Here is a 19700-nt window from a genome sequence, read left to right on the forward strand (position 1 = left end):
TGTCTACAAGATATATCATAATCACCACTGCTCACCACAATTCAACAGCTGTCCTCCAGTCAACTATTACTGCACTGGGTCTACAATTCTGCCCAAGAAGTATGTGACAATAGCATGGAATGCAGCAGATCAAAGTCAGCCATGCTACACGAGAATCAAGTAAAAGGACAGCATCCCACTAGCAGAGGACTATTAATTTGAGGACTTGTCAGATAGTATGCTGTACAGACTGTGTAAGACTTGACGAGACAACCTTGTGATGTCAACAATCTTTGAATTTGAACAAAATAATGTTATTGAATTTGACAGTGAAAATGTGACTTGGAATTCACACTCTCACACACACACACACACAGACACAAACCTCTGCTGCGCTGCTCATGCTGTCCAGGCCCTCGCTGGCTCGCACCAATAGCAAGTAGCGGTGCTGGTCGCTCTCGTAGTCAATAGGGCGGGTCAGGCTGATTTCACCAGTCTCTGCTGAGATGGAGAAGAGACTGCTGGGATTGATGAGAAGGCTGTAGCTGATTGGTTTCCTTTGGAAGGACAAGGCAGGTGTGACCAGGAAGCTGGGGAGACATGGAGAAAAAGTTTATTGACTGTACAGTACAGGATGGGGTAGAAGAGAGCAGAGTATATATCTCCATGGTTAGAGTTAGATGTCTTCCAAATATTCTGCAGAGAACAATTCTGTACAGCAGACAGGCCTTTTCTACTTTAGGAACTTAACAACCTATAACCTGCAGTTTCCCATGACCTGAACTAAAGAACCGTTACAGCTTTTGTCATAGGTTCTCCTTTGAAAGTCAAACAGTAACATTTTGGATATATGTCATTAATAAGGTATCAATGGCACCAATACTGATTTTTTTCAGGTTTACAAACAATGAATAAATATGACTACTTTGAAACTCAGAGTGGGACTCCTACTGCAGCAGGAAGTCAACAGAATGGAGCAGAGATTGAAGGAAACCAGCAGAGGTCCAGCTCTTACCCTGCTGTCCAGCTCTCCAGTGCCAGGTGTCTCCCTCGAGACAGGTAGGCTGCCTCAAGGGAGACACAAGCAGCTGCTGGTCCTGCTCTCTCTGCTTCGTACCATCAAACAAAGAGGTGCAGGTAAAGAATGTGATGGGGAACAGAATGCAGGATGCAGCACAAGCATTTTTTTCCCCTTTACTTTTTTTTTTCTTCTTAAGTGTTTGGTATGGTATAGTACAACATATTATAGTATAGTAGTATAATGTAGTATAGAATAGTAGCTAAAGTCCACACCACTTAATGCTTTGCTACAGATTTTTTTTTTTTTTTTTTTTAAAAATGAGGGTGTACAGTACACATCACCCAAACATTACTGAAAATGCTGTTAAACTGTAACTGTACTCCAAAACACTTTGCACACTATTTACAGTTTATACAGACAAATAAATGACAGAGCAGCAAAACAAAAAAGTTGCATCTTGTGAATTACAATATTGCCTGAATCTAAAAACCTGCTTCCTTTTCAGCGTTAAGTCAAACACATGTCCTGCATTATTAAGTGCAGTGTTTGCTGTGTTGCACACAAGCTGTTGCATTCAATGGCTCTGAGCCCAGGCCTACTTGGAACTTGACTACTCCTTAAGTAATAGCTTAAAAAGTTTCAGTGGTGGAAAAGGCCTAAAAGTAGACATCTGCAAAAGCTGACTACATAAGAGCAAAATGGATAAGAACAAAGTGTGGTCTTGAGTCCAAAGGGACATCTGTGTCAAATTTGAGGAAATTCTCACAAGGACTTCTCAAGATATCATGTTCATAAAATGAGACAGATGCAAGGTCACATTAACTTTTGGTCACAAAGTCTAAACAGTTCATCCTTGAGTCCAAGTAAATGTTTGTGCCAAATTTGAAAAAAAAAAAATCCCTCCAAGTGTTCTTGAGAAATTTCGTTCACAAGACTGCAACAGGCAAGGTCATGGTGACCTTGACCTTTGACTACGAAATTCAAATCAGTTCACCCTTGACTCAAAGTTGATGTTTGTGTCAATTGTGAAGACATTCTTTTATGGTGTTCTGGAAATATCACATTCATAACAAAGAAAAGGGTGTAATGTCACAGTGACCTTGACTTTTGACCTTCGACCACCAAAATCTAATCAGCCTAAGTTGATGTTTGTGCCAAATTCGAAGACATTCCCTCAAGGCGTTGTTGAGATATCACTTCAGAAGAATGGGACAGGCGTACACACATATGGACGGTCAACCCGAAATCATAATGCCTCCGGCCACAGCTATCGCCGGTGCTAAAACATAAAAATCAGTCTCATGTTCATTGCACCTACGCACTAAGTGTGTTACACTGTTGTGAACATCAGTTTACACTCTTTACATACCTAAAATGAAAAACTTAAAATTGGACAACAAAAAAACAAAAATAATGACAGACTATGATCATATCTTGCTACGATTCCACAAATAATCAGTATATGATTGAAATATCTTACAAGTATCTTCAAGTCTAGTAATGTGAAAGAAGAGTTGATAATAACAGATTTAAGTATCTAAGGGCTAAGTGAAATGACAAGCCAAGAAAAAGACAAAAGAAGAAAAGAAGAGCACAGTACAGTAAAGTCAAGTATATTTCTATACAGTGTCCAGCGAGGAGTACACCAAGAGAGTTATGGGCATACAGGTGTAAAATGCTGAGCTAAGTTGTTGCTTGTTATTTATTAGACGTGCTATCTAACCCTCAAACAATTTCCCTGATGAAATCTGTGTAAACAACAGACCTGAAGATCCACTTTACTGGTTTGCCAAATGTGTCAGTCAAATAAAAGAAGCTGGAAGGGAATATTAAGACCAATCCAAGGACGCGAGTCATAACTATACCACTTAACTCAGGCCTGAGTGTGTGGTATTGTGTGTGAGTATACACAGTATAATGGGTGAAGGCATGAAGGCATGTGTATATTATGTGACATGTATATTTAACCACATACACTGACACACTACAATCTCATTTGAATAGTGCAGAGACCACGCATTACATCCATCACAGGCCACTGCATTACAGTACAGCAATGTGTGTGCACCTTTGTGTGTGAGCGTATGTGTAAATCAGTACTTAAAAGGCAGAGCTTTTACTCATGTGCTACATATCATGTATTTATCAGTCTGTAAAACATGAGGAAGTGTTAGCACTTCTAGGGCACTTTTTTTTTCTTAGCCATTTATTGACGCTGATGCACTCCACTGATGTAGACTCTATTTATATTTGTGGTGAGTTGAATTGCTGTATTGTAAACTTCACAGATTGTGTTGATGTAGATGATATATCTCCTAGAGTTGTACTGGACACGGGTGTAAATGAACACGGGAAGAACTTTGTTGGTTTTTTAAAATATCCTAAATGCTGTTTGCTTAATGTGATGTTAAATCCAGAAAATGATAACTTCACTTCTATTTCTATAAAGTGTAAAGCTGCTGTAGATTACATTATACTTCAAGTTGTTCTGACCAAGCAATCTCATTGGTCATCAAGACATTTAGAATGTGCTCAAATCAACATAAAAGCATACCTTGCTCATCACTAAAAATATTACTCTGCAATTTCCATGTATATGGATTAAAATCTATAAACAAAAAAAATCAAATATTAAAAAAAATGGGTCGTTATATCTTATGAATAAATTCAGCCCACAAATGGTCACAATAAGGTATTACTTGCAGCCTCTGCTGAAACATTTATAGAATGATCAAGTTAAATAAAATAATTTCAAAACTTGAACTGACCCACAGCATTTTCAGAAATACTTAAGGTATATGGGCTACATGTTTCATTGTATTGAATAAGTTAGTCTTATCTTTATTAAACCAACTTTATTTAATCAATGTAATTGATGGTGTCGTTTGCTGCTCAACTGCCCCTTCAATGACGGGGATTGCCTCTCTGGAGTGCTACAAGCCAGAGTGTGACCGCAGTGAAAAGGTTGTTTTTGAAAGGCTAAATGCCATCAAATATGAACTGAAGCTGAATATTTCATTAGGTAAAAAGGTTGTGAATTTTGAAAATGATTACATCTATCTTTTTTTCAATTGATTTTAACCTTTGGATTTTACAATGCTCCTACGTTACTGGAAATGTCTGGCATCCTCCATCAGCTGTGGCAGTGACTTGGAGCTATACTAGCTTGAAATAAATGTTAAAATCAATCTACCTTAACATGTTTATGTTTATATCTATGGTGTTTATTTAGTTTGGGAAACACCACCATCTCTAGAAAGTATTAAAGCTCAAGTTGAGACTAGAAAACGTGTCTGTTGTTAGGTCATTACTAAGATTCGACCTACTTGATGGAGAAGAAGACTAGGTTTTGTTTACATACAGGAGTCTACTGATTGTTTTCCAACATTTCATCAGACCCCATGTAGTTCCATGTAAATGGAGACAACAGTAGTAAAAAGGTATTTTGAGAGCTAATTCCCCCTCAACATGAATAACTTTGATTATATATTCTATTTTGTTGGTAATAGGTGTATGATTGGAGTATTACTCAAAAGGGTGTGCTTTAACGTCATTTGTGGCACAACAGCGACGCAGGACAGTCAGGACTGAAGCCAGACCGTGTTCCACAACAAAAAACAGAGAAGCTTAGAATACAACACACACAGAGGGAGCAGGACTTCATTCTTTGCTTAGGATGCCACCACTCTACTATTTATTCACATTGCAAACAGTTATTTATCTACAATACAGCTCCTTTATTAACCACAAGTAACAGTGTAGACTCTCAGCAGCAAGTTAGAAGATGAAAAAGAAACTTTACTGTTAATTTTCTTCTGAGATGTCCCTTGAGCCCATTGTTGAGGTCACAGAGCAATTGGAAAATGGCCAGAAAACTCAGAAAAATGTGGAACATAGTTTTGATCATCTTTGCGAACTTCTAAATAAGGATATGGATAAATACTGTGCAGTAAAAAAAGGATGTAAAGAAGAGCTGCAAAACAACTGCTCAGCAGAGAAAAAGTTCCTTAGGCATAAGGACAAGTGTAAGAGACGAAAATTAAAAATGAATTTAAATACTGTTTATTTATATTATCATTATAATATGTATGTTTAATTAATAGACAATAGGTTTTTAAGAGACATTTTTAGAGAGGACAAACTCTCCAGTCAGAAGAAATTATCATTAGCCATCCACAGCAAATTTGAAAAAACTATATTAAGTGGGTCCAAAAAAGAGCAAGCTGATTCCAATAGAGATCCAGCTCTGACCAGCTATCAAAAAAGAGGGAAACAGATCACAAAAATCTATGCATTTAACAGTCATCCTCTGTGTAATAGCCAATTCTTAAATAAAATCTGTAAATTTAAATGGTGAGCTTAAAAATGAGATGAGTAATGTAGAATATCACCCAATTTTATGCTAAAGAGTGAGATCACACTAGATGAGCTGCAGAGGGTAGTAGATAAAGCTAAATTAAATTAAACTGTGAGTGTAGAGGACCTCCCTAATAAGGTCCTTAAAAGCCTGATGTGTTGAAAATAGTTTGTCTATGTCAATCATGCTTTCAGAATGGTATTATTCCATCTGTGTGGAACAAATCCATAATCAAACCCAGCGCTAAACCTGTTAAAGCCGCACTAGAGTTCCATTAAATTACAGAGGTATCAGCCTGATCAGTACAGTTTCTAAATTGTATTCAGGTGTCCTCAATAAAAGATGTATTACCTAGAGTTTCATGGAGAGTTGGAGTGTGAGCAGAATGGCTTCAGGAAAAAACAGGGCATTCGTCGATCATATTTACACATCCCCTGTGGTGAGAGCCAGATTACAAGAGGTAAAAACATGTTTGCTTGTTTTGTTGATTTTAAGAAAGCCTTTGATTGGATCAATAGAGACCTTTTGGAGTATAAGTTAATTTGCTCTGGTATTAATGTCAAATTTTAGAATGCAATCAAAGCCCTAAACAAAGTTCCAGTTGCATGTTTACAGTTAAATCATTTCACAACTGTTTGGTTTCCTACTTCATTTGGGGTGAGGCAGAGATCATGGGAAAAAAATGCCATGACATTAAGTCAGGTGAATCACTGAAACAAATAACTTTTTGCTCTGACTCAAGCACCAACATAGTGTTGCATTTGATGCAAAAGAGCTGAGTGGTTGGTCTGAAATCAGTGTGACCCATAATGCCAACAGGCAGCAGGCAGAGGTAGGAAAAAAGTCTGTAATTATTTTAAGTAAAGCAATTTTAAAGTGAACAGTTTTTATGTTGTTATTATTATTGTGAAAAACATTGTAATATAGACCCATGTTGTGAGCAGATTACTCATGACCACTATGCAAGACTGCCATATTGAAAATGCTATTTAAATAAAAACTAGTCACCTCTTGAATAAAGTTGTGAAAGTACATGATGCTTGTACTTAGCAAAGTGTCTGACTGTGAGGAGAACGGTAAACAAACTTGAAGGAATTTTACACTGGGTAGCTTTGTGATATTACCGTCATGACAACGAAGCCAGTAGTGAAGTGAAAGAGTAAATCATCTCTTTCTATCAGTCAGACCAAAAGTAACAGATTTAGTAGCCTTAATTAATAAGTAAGTCAATAAATATATTTTCAAAAATCATTATGTACATGAATCACAGCACTCTATGATAAATCCAGTGTTTGTTGGCAATTTGTAATCACTTCAGTTATTAATTATGTTCATTTTTTAGGCTATTATTATTACAGTTTGACTTTCCTGCCGCCAACATGCTTCAAAACAAGCAAGCTATCAGGCTCTGAAATTCCTTGTTCAATTGTCATTGTACAAGATAGGTAATGGTTCAAGTTTCAAGAGACACAATGTTCATTTAACCATGTGGTAATGTAAAACGGGGAAAAAAAGCATAGCAGCTGCTTCTCTGTTTCCTGGTTTAAAACAGAAAAACAACTGACTCCAAGGTACATGGATCCTGGAGGTAATTCTAGAGAAAGGAACAGGTTTTTTGTTTCTTTCTTTAAAATCCCTACATGTGGGTGTAAACTCACGGCTGTCCTTCAGGAGTGTTTTCTGGTATGGCAATGGTGAAGGAAGCGTTGGTAAACTGTGGCGGCCGGGCTCCAGCCACCACAGAGACGACAACAGGGGCGCTTCGGCTGCCCAGCCGGTCAGCAGCCACCACAGTCAGCAGGTACTCCCTGTCCTGCTGCAAGGGGAGGCCTGTTGTTCGTACCTGGCCGTTCTTCCTGTCTATTTCAAAACGGCCATCACCACCTGTAGATGAAAGTAACATGTCTGCTAATCGGAGTACCAGTTTATGTTGAATACATATCACTTGTTTCCCTGTCCATCACTGATGTAGTTTCCAAGTTCCGAACACTTTCTACAGAGAGGCCATAATTTTCATGGGTTTTAATGCATTGTTTCACACAAGTAAAATTATTGGATTTGTTGGACAAGATAAGAAGGAGTAATAGAACAAAGACAAGATACAAGTAAAATCAATATGCAGATAATGATAGAACATAACAGGAATAAAAGGCAACCAAACATATTTTCAAATTAGCTTTTCATGTATAATGGATAATCCAATGTGTTGGCAAGGCAAATGATACCTACAGAAATAATTTGAAGGAAATGTTGCAAACACTAAAAGGTAAGGGGTGAAGTAAGATAGCTGTCGATATAATAAAATCATAGATATTAGCAGAACATTGGTAAGTAAAGTGTTTCTCAGTAAAATAACAACCAGATAAACTACAGGGGACTGTGTCATGTTGCAAGTTGAAGCTAGGTTTATCTTGATTCTTTTCTTCCAGACTTCTTTCTTGGGTTTCATGTTGAGAAGGCTCTCAGCGTAAAAGCCTTCTCAAAGCCTTGTGGCAGGACACAGAGCAGACTGCCTAGGTTACAACTCAGAGTCAAGTGGTACAAAAGACTACAAGGCAAGAGACTGTGTAAATGCAGCTGCCTCCAAGAGCTGTCAACAATACTGTAAATGCATGCTGAGTGTGTACCAGAAAAGTGCTAAATATGACTGGACAGCCAGGTTACCGAGCTGTTGAGATGTGAAATGCAAAGAGCAGAGAGACTGGGTCTGTTAAAATTCACCAACTGTAACAACACAGGGTATGGTAAGACTTCCATCCAAATATTTGTAAATATGATGTAGTTATCATTTTTGACTCAGTGTGACAGAAGGCATCCTACTGAGTTTGATTCACACCCAGTCCTCCATTTACAAAATAATTAAACCAACATCAATTCAAATGACTGAAAAGTTTAGTCTAGACATTATCAATGTGTATGTTTTTCTTGTAATTTCTATTGTCAGTTCATTCTCTGTCACCCCCATGGGGAAAATTGGAAGACCGTCTCTTTATAGACGGTGGTTTAACAGATTCCAAAATGGGCAGAAGAAATCATTACATGCCAAACAATAAGAAAAGCAATTATTTTGCGTAGTGGAGAAATGAATTACATTACTTTGGAAATCTAACTACATGTGCATGAAATACTGGAGGCTCAAATTTCAAGGAGCAACAGAAACAGACTTGATTCTGCATCATGGAGAATATTTTGAAAAAATTTTGACCTTGATACACTTTTTCCCTTGGTATTATACACACCAATGATGAAACACTCATCTAAAACCAAGCAAACTATTGATGTAACCCAGAATCATGTTGGAATGGGAACACCTATAGTGAAGGCCTATGTTCAGAGGTTTTATATATAAATCAATGTACTGACTTTACTAGTATGTGTTATCACTAGTAAACTTTAAAAAATGTATCAAGTGTTTACTTATTAAACTTAAACCCCTCGTGTCATAGAGGCTGAAATCTTAACACTTTAGAGTCAAATCCCAGAGGTGGTGCCTTCCACAGGGTTAAATAAATTTTTACTTGTCATGACAGAAAAAGCATGTGTGAGGGATCACTCAATGCTATTTAAGAATACTAATTTGCCATGCCAGTCAACTGGTGTGCACAATAACAGGGTCTTGGCACACACTCACTGACCTTATACACAACACAAGGAGTTAAGAATAAAAATTTGAAAGAAAGTGTTCTTTCAAATAAAATGTTTAACAATAATGCAGAAGAAAAGATACAATGATAACCTACCATCAGACAGGAAGTACTCCACTTCACCGTTGTTACCTTCATCCCCGTCCTGAGCATGGAGCTTGTAGACCAGCGAGCCAGCAGGGGCATCAGGGGAAACCACAGCAAGGTAGGGAGAAGGAACCATGCTCCATTCTGGGATATTATCATTTACATCCGTCACAGTCAACTCCACTCTGACCAAATACCACTCTGGACCTGAAGACCGATATAAGGGAGAAAACAACAGTTTAGAGAGGGTTGATCATAGCAGCTGGCAGGCCAAATTTAAAGGCAGATACCATGTTTGGTACGGTTGCTGAACAGTCATTTCAAATTCATGTAAAGATTTCTTTGGTTTCTGGGAATACTGAGGAATAAACCATTGCAACACAGCAAGTATTGGTTAAGTAAAGCCATTTTATGCTTACAGTGAAGCTTGTAAGGCTTGCATAGTTCAGAAAGGCCTCCTACTAGACAAGCTAAATCCATATTTTACCACGCAAATATTTGTCAGAGCAAGCAAAGCGTTTGTCCAACAAATTTGCAAACACAATGCTGCATGTCCAGTTACATTGTATCAAACAATATTTTTGTGAAATCGGGACAGGTCAATGTAAGCAACTGAGGTTTGCACATTGCTCTGCTAGGCAAATTCACTACCGTTAATGTTAAAATTTAATGATGACGCAAACAGTAGTTCCTAGCATAGGTGACAGAGAGATACAACAAATAAGCATGCTGTCTTGTTCCCGTGAGTACTGTTTGTTTCTTTCGTTTTGTTTCTTTCTTTATATTTGAACAATGTTTGAAGCACCCTTGTCACACAAGGGCGCATCGAATGGCAAAAGTGAAAAAGGCTGTGCTTGTTTCATTAATTTTCACTCAAAATTTAAAAGTCTAAGTCAAAGACATTTTTTTCTCTCTTTTTCTTCTTTGTCTTTGAGAGTTGTCTCAGTGAAGAGCACCACTCTGTTCTTCTCTGTCAGCCCATCAACTCTTCCAGCAGAGCAAACCATATGACAGTCAGCCAGCAATAGCCTACTGTTGTACTCCAACCGCCTGTGCTGCCCAGGAAAACAGACCATCATCACAGCAGACACTACAGACTAGGTGGCTAAGGTAGCACTGCTGCCAGCTCAAAAATAAATAATAGATGTGAACAAATCAGTGCCAACAAGAAGAGGAAGAGAGTGGTTTGTACAGGTCTAAAATCTACTATTGTGCATGTACAATATCAGGTATTTCTCAAGTAGGCAACAAAAACTAATATGTTCCTGTGGACAACCAAACTTTTGGTCCTCCATACAACAATTGATGAGACTTAAAGCTAAAATAATTGACTGATTTATTCATTGACTAATCAACATAAAAAATAGCAACCATTTTCATAATTGGTAAGTGGTTTTTATCAAACATTCGCTGGCACTTTGTCCATGTGAGGATTTCCTAAATTACTTTCAAACAATACAGTAACTGAATATTTTGGGTTATGGACTATTGGTTTGACAACACAAGCCATGTGTAGACATAACCATAGACTGGATTAGAAATTGTGATCTTCTGACATTTCCTCAACTAAGCCAATAATTGATGTACTGAAAAAATACAGCACAGGTAAATTGTCACTAATAATAATAATCACTGATTACAGATGTATATAATCTGGGATGCTCTGGATTTTCTGCACAAAGCAAAGCATTGGTGTATCCTAGGGTTAGGCCCTTTTTTTTTATTTGGAGCTTCCATACAAACAAAACACAACTGCCTCACATGAGATAACACTTTGCAAAGCAAATGGGGTTACTGGAAACACTTCAAGTGTTGCAAGTTTCTGTATTAACAACTGTATTAACAGATCCATGTCAGCTCAAATCATGTTACCTTGCAAGACAGCTAGATTTGTGAGATCACGCATTAATCACAAGAGAATCACAAGATCATGCTAGAATTAACACCCGATGTGTTACATGGCCTGCCCCAAATAGCTCCTATGGTAGAAACAGTATTGCCAAATATCTACCGATGGATTTATTTCTACCATCTTACAATATATAATGTCACAGCACCCAACACTAGTGCACTACAAATCAATAATGACTACTCCTGACATTAAAGTCAAGGGGACAAGGTGAAAAAAATCAGTCCTTATAGGATTCTGGTGGAAAATGCAAGTTTTGTGCAACAAGTGATTACACAAAGTTGAAGTAACAGTGGTACAGTCATTCAGTATTTTTTTTTACTTAATCAATTACCTTGGCTTCAATTCAACTGTCATCTCCCTGTATACTGTATAAACGTGGTATGTGGGCATCAGACAACAGAAATATGATCAGGAAGATACTGAAAGGAGGCCATCTCTGCATCTCAACTAGTAATTATAATCAGGCTGCGCTATCTGCACCCGCAGTAAACAGCAATCATATTGACACTAGTAAAACACACTAAGGTCCCACACAGACCTCATCAGTACACCCACTCATGCACTCACACACACAAAGATGACGGTGCACAGTAGTGTTTGCTGAGCGCAGCAGGGGAGCATAGGAGTACTTTCAGGGCTGGAGCCCGAGGATGCTCTCTGTTGTGTCAGTTTTGGTACTTTTTGGAAGAAAAAAAGGGGGGGAGATTCTTATTTGGAATGGTGTAACAAAATGGTCACACTGTAATCGTACTACACTCCCTATATTTACTGATGACTGAACGAGTCCAGATGATGAATATTCTCCATCTTCACATTTTACATTCCCTGGCTATAAACTCAAGTAGCAAGAGTAAAAAATGCCTTTTTGTTTGTACAGTGAGTGATGAAAGGTGGGTAGCTAAATTAATGGAAATGTTTTCAGAGTAACAGGCTGCAGTCAAGTCAGATACAGCATAGCCAGAAAAAGCAGCTAAAAAAAATAAGAGTTGAGTGTCGCATGAACAGGATTGAGAGTGAAACACAATGGCTGAGAAATGACCCTGCGGTTGTTATAGAAACAGCAGAACAACGAAAAGTGGAAGATGGAAGAATTAAGAAGAGAAAGAAAAAAGAAAACAACAAGCAAGCAATTGCATAAATCAATGGCATTAGAGAAGAGAGGGAGCAAGGGAGCATTAGAAAGAAAAACATAAGCGGACATCAAAAGAAGACACAAGAGCGAAATTAACCAGCCACATCTTACAAAAAATATAGCACTGCACTTGACTCTGGGGTTCAACCAATGTATTTGCTGATGATCTCTCTCTCCCTCTCTCTTTCTCACTCTCTTTCTATCTCACCCTCTCTCTGTCTCCCTCCCTCCCTGTGGTCGTAACAGATTCAGAATTAATTGGCAAAAGGACAATGCAGCTTTGGGGAAGAAGGGACGGCATTACCCAGATAATAAATCACTGGGCTAATATACAGAGCACTATGCCAAAATGCATCTTACACACATACACACACACACATACACACACACACACACACACACACACACACACACACACACACACCGCTTTCTTACTAATAACGATCATCAGTGGATTAGTGGCTAATAAAGGACCATAGGGAGATACAGCTTGGTGCTACTGCCATCCCTCACACTAATGCATCTCACTGGATCTAATGATATGCTGCAATCCCTAGAAAAAAAATGGGACCTGCAATTACTAATAATGCTACAGAAGGCTTTTCCATGCCCACTGACCTCATTTGCTCCAATAGGTTGCGAGTCCAAGCATTGCTACATGTTAATTTTTTCACAGCGCTTTCTTGTTATCTTGTTCTCAGAGCACATACTGTATGTGAAGAGTCCTGAAATCCGATGCACAAACACCACTAATGAATTATGTAAGTTGGGTTTACTGCTTTATGTTCATGTTAATTTTGTCATCATCAAAGCAAAAATCAAAAGATAGCTAAGGCTGGATAAAACTTGTTATTTTCTATTGTAAAGGCTTTATTGTGTCAGGCCTCGAAATATTTTTTTATGCGTGCATGCACAGGTGCACGTAACTTTTAAAATTGCAAGCACCACTTTTTTTTTTTTATCTGCACCAATTTGGAAACTTCTACAAAAATCTATTTGGGATTTCTTTGGTGACTTATTTTCTTGTATTTTATCTTAATATTTTTGTTGTGTTGTTTTATTTACATATTTAAGCATCAAGTATAAGAAAAGGATCCAATGCTTAGATTGGAAATGCTGGAACAAGGGGAAAAAATGACTACAATGATTATCAAAAAGTTGCAGATTAATTTTCTGTTGACTGACTACTTAAACATAAATCATTTCAACTCTATATGCAAGACCTGTAAACAGACTTTGAGGTAAGAGGAAAAGTAGTGGAAGCAGTGGATTACCATCATAAAACTGTCTGATGTGTTTATCCCCCTCAGTAAAGCTAAAGACACTTCAATAAAGTGTCTCTTTTAGGTCAAGAAATAATGAGGTTTATAGAAAATGTGATCTTACTTTTGGGATAAATTGGCATACTCAATACCACTGCAAGCTCAGAGAGGCTATCATTCATCACGACCTTGGACTCATCCAAGGTGTCACTATTAATGATTTGTTTACAACTGGAAGCTAAATGTAGCACAACAGCAAGAGCTACAGTTAGTCTGTTAGTCTTGATAAACAAGTGTTGATACAGTATTAATATGACAGGTTCTGGAAATGGAAAGATCATGCGTTTGTTGCCACTTGATTACTCAATTAAAAAAAAAACATCTCATTGCCTATTATGGATTGGCTCTTATGACCCCTCCAATTCTATAAAAATAACCGTATTTTCTGCATGTAGCTCTGTCTGTTCAAAGAAGGGTCTCTGATATAGAATATACCCAGGTCAGCTCCTTGAACAATTCTTATCTTAAATTAAAAACAAATCTCATCTTCATACACATGCAGTTACTTAGAGGAAATATGAATTGACACTTTAATATTTCCCTTGCTTTTACATGTAGACATTAATAAACTTCAAAAAATAAAATATCATCCTTGTTAGGTAATATTGAAGGGGTCACAAACAGATAGATGGAAAGAGCTTAGCTTCACCCTAATGACTTCTGTTTCTGTGAATTCACAACATATTCTGAATATTATTTTCCAGTGAACCTGCTCGTTATATGACTATTACTTTTTTATTTGATTTAATTGTACTTTTAATTCATCTTGACTTGTGTACATAAAACTTACTGTTTCTTCCTCACCTTACCCACATTTCCTATTCTGCCAAGTCTATAAAATAACCTCTAACAGTTCAGATTTGAACTCTGATTATCACCGCTGTAGGTTACATAACTTTGCTTGGAAAAGCTTCCAGCCAATGCTATCTGTTTAAATTGACCTCTGAGTTAGCCTTGCAAACTACAGAAAGTAAGAGCAACAGACAAAACTTATATATCTTATGCAGACAAAAACCACAGCTTTCCTGTCAGTAAAATTAAGTTTAATCTCACCTCTGGGAAACTTCCATAGGGGATAGCATAGGGGGTGTCCTTAACTGATCTTTCTGAGAATCTAAAGCGTGAAATACATCCACTACTGTTATTTCTAAAATTCTTGTCAAACGTAAAACTGTGCTGCCCATAGTCACTTGCCATACCTCACATTAAGTTAAAGACCCAAATAGAAGCCTACTGTAAAGCAAAAACTGACTTGCATCTGACTCAAGGCTATGGTATAACCCCAATGATGGGGCAAGATTTCCCCAACTGACTACATAACTGAGGTCATTTCCTGACACAGTTCCTGTTTTAGGTTTAAAATCCCTAATCTTTTGGGGGACCATAGATTCTAGTGTAGGTGTTCTTTCCTGTTGTTGTTGTTGTTGTTGTTGTTGTTGTAAACAACCATCAACACTACAGCAAGTGGGAAGTAGGGCTGTCAACGAATATTCTAAATTCGAATTTAAATTTGAATTTGAAAATAAAAATGGACCTTCGAATGTGAAAATTGATATTCGATTGTGGAGAAAAAAAAAAACACCACCGCAGCTGTCCTCTTTGCGAGTGGGCGTTGGCCTGGGCCACTGCACCGAACGCACTGGCCACACCGCCCGCAGAGGTGCTGCGAATCGCAGCGCACGAGCCGGAGCATTTCCGTTCACATCAGACGCGCATTTCTCCATGCTGGTCGACAAGCGGCTCTGCTCCCAGCTGTTGTCTCCGTCACCCGGCTTGACACATTCGCTCGTGCAGAAAATAGACCAGAGCCGGCCACGGAGCTGCGCGGCACGGCGCAGCCGGTGTGGATGACACAATCGGTTAACATGGGCGCCGAAAGAAAACTGGCTTTGCTTCTCGGCGCTATTCGCAGTGCTTCCGCGGGCAGTGTGGCCTGACGGGTCAGAGGGGGGGGGTGAGCGAGAGGTCTGCAGTCGTTTATAACGTAATGTTATAGATAATTGTTTTATGTGTTTTAATGTGTAGGTATGTAAATGTTTTCAAAGACGTTTATGTTGAACTAAAAATACCTACAAGTAGGCTAGTTATGTTTCCTTGTATTAATACATATCCAAGTATGTCTCCTTGTATTAGTTTGCCCTCTTGTGGACATAATGCGAAAAAAAAATTTGAATGGTTCGAACCTATGAGTTATTTTTAGAAGGAATATTCGAATGTCATTTTTGAGCAATTTTGACAGCCCTAGTGGGAAGGATGGATTTACAGGGCTTAAAACCTGAATCTCTCACTCAATGGACTAAATCACATGCACTCACACATCTCCTCCCAATTCTCAAGTTTTGAACAGTGTCTAAGAGTGTGAAAGTAAGCAGAGACAGACACTGCAGTCCACAGTTGTTTGATCTGACGGACAGCAAACTGTCCACCCTGCTGTGTCTCACCCAATCATGTGGACTGTCTCTCACAGAGCAACCAAGCTGTGAAACAAAACAGTCAGAACAGTGCGACATCAGTTATTACATCCATTGTATCTTACAACTTTCAAGTCAGGCTCTACTCAGGCTTTCATGGAGCTAGAACACACGTCATAAAGGCTCACTGAGCCTAATGAAGTTGTTCATAATGTAGCACTGGCCCGGTGTGTTCTTTTCCACACAAACTGTAGCACAGTCTTTACTCCTGCGCATCATTGTCCCCTCCCTCAAAACAATGCCTTTAAAGTAAAGCCAACACTTCAAAACACTTTTTTCTGTGAGTACTATATACACAGCAATGTGAACACCACCACAGATGAACAGCAGCTGCTTTGCCCCGGGCTAGATCCAGTATCTCATGATGAATACATAGTTTGTTTCATATAATTGAGGTGTGACTGGTCCAATTAAAATGTTTGTTTTTTAGTTGGCCTTTTCTTTAAGAATATGCCACATAGACATTATCCAATTAAAATTATTGAATAATGTCAATTGTTGGGTGATTACTATTGGACGGTTGACTTGGATTCACCCATTCGGCTCACCTCAGATGTCCATTGTTTTTATCCGCTACAATGACTGAAAGCTTCTTGCGTTTCTACAATGACAGGAGGCTTGTTGTACTCCTGCTCTTCTGCCAATGCTTTTTTTTGTTTTTTGTTTCATACTGTGTTTAATCTTAGACAGTCTTTTGTGTTGTTTGGGTATTTCTGAGATAAGAAATCAGTTTAAATTAGAGACTAAGTGTGAAAGGGTTATCAAAGCACAAATGGAAAAAACTGCCCATTTTGTTCAAGTGCAGAACTTGTAGACTATACTAAAATCTAAAAAGTAACACCATGGGTTTTATTACTCAGTGTTGTTTTGGACACTCAGTGCAAAGCTTTCACGTTTGTGCCATCCGTATAAAATTTGAGGAAGCTGTTGTTTGTTTTTCGTAGACTTAGAAGATCTGAGGTTACATTTCTGCACTTGTCGCCGTAAAAATTATTTTGTTTCAATTAGCTACAGTGTTATTTTGCCTCTATGCTTTTTTGGAGAGCTTCTTATTCTTCTAAGAACAGAACTATTCTAAATACTTTGTGCCATCTTCATGAAATTTAAGGTGACTACTGTGTAGTATTTTGTCTGCATTGTTTCAATCGTGGCTCCAATATCTACTGAAAGAGTTTCAGAAGTATGCCATCTTAAAGTAACCTGTCTTTTGTGCTTGCATTGCTAAATTCAATTTATCCCTCCCCCTGCCTACACTCTTAAGATGTGTTGTTTCCTGACACAGTTAACATGTAGACAGCAAAATAACACATTTTGTGTCAATTTCTGCAATTAATGTGTTGCATGCTGTACCCTCCTTAACACACCCAATGTGTTACACTATTAATCAGTGTTATGGTTTGAGCATGTTTTGTGGCTGCTCTTGTGTTGTGTTTTCTTTTTTTTGTTCTCCTGTCCTTCCATGACCTGCAGGGCTGGTGTGTGGTGGAGGCGGGGCTGACCTACTTTTCCACCACGGGCGGTGAGGCACACCTGGTTTCCATTTTACCTCATCTACAGTACCTCACTATAAAGCCGGCTCTGACTTCACTTCGGTGCCAGATAATTCTGTCTCATTCTGTAGCGCTACTGTTACTTGAGTTTTCGCCTCTTGAGTATTTTGCCTGTTTCTCTTTTTGACCAGTTTGGTGCCTCGCCGCCTTTGTTCTCCAGAGCTCTTGCCTCCTGCCACCACCAGGCAGCTCACTTCTCCGTGCAGCCGTTTTGTGTTTTTGCTGCTGTTTTTGTAATAAATTATTGTAATATTTACTCCGCCTGTCTCCTGCTACTTGGGTTCCATCGGGTTCTCGCCAGTCCCTAACAATCATAGCACGGTAATACTAGCCAATCACACCACACTAGGGCAGGACTCAGTGGAACATTCTGGAAAAAGAGGGGAAAAAAGCACCACAGGCAAAGACGAGTGTGACTGACGGCACAAGCAGCAAAACTGAATGACAGGTAAAACTGATGTTACTGTGTATTTACTGTAATGTGATTCATTTTACAGCTGTGTCATGTTTGATACTAAGGCAGTAATATTTGCTAGTTCTCCTTAAGGTATGGTGGCTGTATTTGCCACTATCTGACAGGTGGAATGTAAGCCAGGTAGCCCTGCAATGGGTGACATTGCCTTGCTTGTCATTTTCATTCAGACTGAATAAATCAGGTTGCGAGTCTTGAGGCTTAATTTGGCCAACATGGCAACCTAACATAGCTGTCTAGCTAACATAAGCCAAGTGATGTTAGGCCAACAGAGAGCCATAAGGATGCATTAGTGATGTTAGCTAGCTGACTAAGTAGCTACAATTTTTGGTGAAGAAAAAATATTGTTTGGTTTAAAACAACCAGCTACATTGTATTGTTATTGCTACATTTTCAAAACTATTTTCTTGGGCTGTTTTCAAATAAATGAGCTTTGTCACAGCATGCTGCAGGTTTTCACACACCTGCTTCCCTCAACAGCTTAAGAAAAAGGTGCCATATCCACAACCCTGTGCAACGTGAAGTCAGCTATGTTATACATACTGGACTTCGTACCAGTATGTTGTCTAAAGAAAAAGCTCGTACAGTCTGTCATAATGCCCAGTGTAATGCCATATAATTTACTGTATCCCCACTGCTCGCAATGAATGAATTTGTGTGTACATAAGACACATACACACACACGTATGTGAAGCGTATTTAATATTTGTAATGTTTAGGGGTTGGAGCCAGTGTTAACAAGGCTTGAGTATGTTTTTTTCTTTTCTCAAGCATGGGACCAGCATCCCCTCCCTTTGTAACAGCAATCAGGGATCCCTGAGGACCCGTCAGCAGACCCATCAGACACAGCTAGTGTGCACTGGACATTTGACCAACAAAGCACGCCAGTTGGTTGTCATTGCCAGAAGTGACATGGTTGCCATTCCACTGCAAGACAGCTTAACCTGTGACTTAAATAAGCTGTTCATGTTGTACTGGGTATGCAGTGTTGCGTATCCTTCCCAGTTTGCTCCAGTTTTCATCTTTCTTAAATATATGCATGACTTGACAGTGTCAAAGACTGCAAGAAGATCCAAAGTTTTCCAGCTCTTTGCCAAGCTTCAAGCTTTGGCCTAAATCAACTTAAAGTACTGTTGCCCTGCATGTAAACAGCCAGTTCCTGGTGAGATCAGGAAACTTTGCTGGCATCTTTGTGTAGTGCATTCTCTATCTGACAGCCAGAACTATACCATTATCTTGCTGTGAACGTCAGCTGTTTTAATTAGGGGTGTAACGGTACACAAAAATCTCGGTTCGGTACATACCTCGGTACACAAGTCACGCTTCGTTTTTTTTCGGTACAGTAATGAAAAAAAATAGACAACTATTAAATATCTTTTACTTATTGGTAACCTTATTAAAACATACCACCACTGCAGTTAACTCTTTTTACACAATTTTTGAATGAAACAAATATATATAAAATCCTGCTTTTTCACATTGTTTGAATGAAAATAGAAATATAAAAGTGAAAAATAAAATCCTGCTGTTTTTTAAACACATTTTTTGAATGAAAAATATAAATATACATTTCTGCTTAAACAGTTTTACTCAATTAAAATAAAAAGTATAGTGCAGCTGGTCAGCTTTAAAGCCTGCTCAGATTCAGTTTTACTAGAACTCACTTAGTTTTCCCACTTTGTTAAAGTGCAGTAAACAAAACATGCTTATATCTAAAGTGCAAACTCGGGTGGTGTGGCTTTTGATGCGTTAG

General features: G+C 38.5%; 1 protein-coding gene across 1 annotated transcript in view; it reads right to left on the reverse strand.

Annotated features, from left to right (window-relative positions):
* Nucleotides 1–19700, reverse strand: part of si:ch211-186j3.6 (neural-cadherin) — a 434762-nt gene that overhangs the window by 301486 nt on the left and 113576 nt on the right. Inside the window, exons 2-4 of the mRNA XM_049561145.1 lie at nt 9098–9295; nt 7016–7241; nt 365–569 (exon numbers count right to left, since the gene is read on the reverse strand). Of these exons, the coding sequence (XP_049417102.1) occupies nt 365–569; nt 7016–7241; nt 9098–9295 (629 nt within the window). The remainder of the gene's footprint in view (nt 1–364; nt 570–7015; nt 7242–9097; nt 9296–19700) is intronic.

This window comes from Epinephelus fuscoguttatus, linkage group LG2 (genome assembly GCF_011397635.1).
Source record: "Epinephelus fuscoguttatus linkage group LG2, E.fuscoguttatus.final_Chr_v1".
In the NCBI taxonomy this organism is placed as follows: Eukaryota; Metazoa; Chordata; class Actinopteri; order Perciformes; family Serranidae; genus Epinephelus; species Epinephelus fuscoguttatus.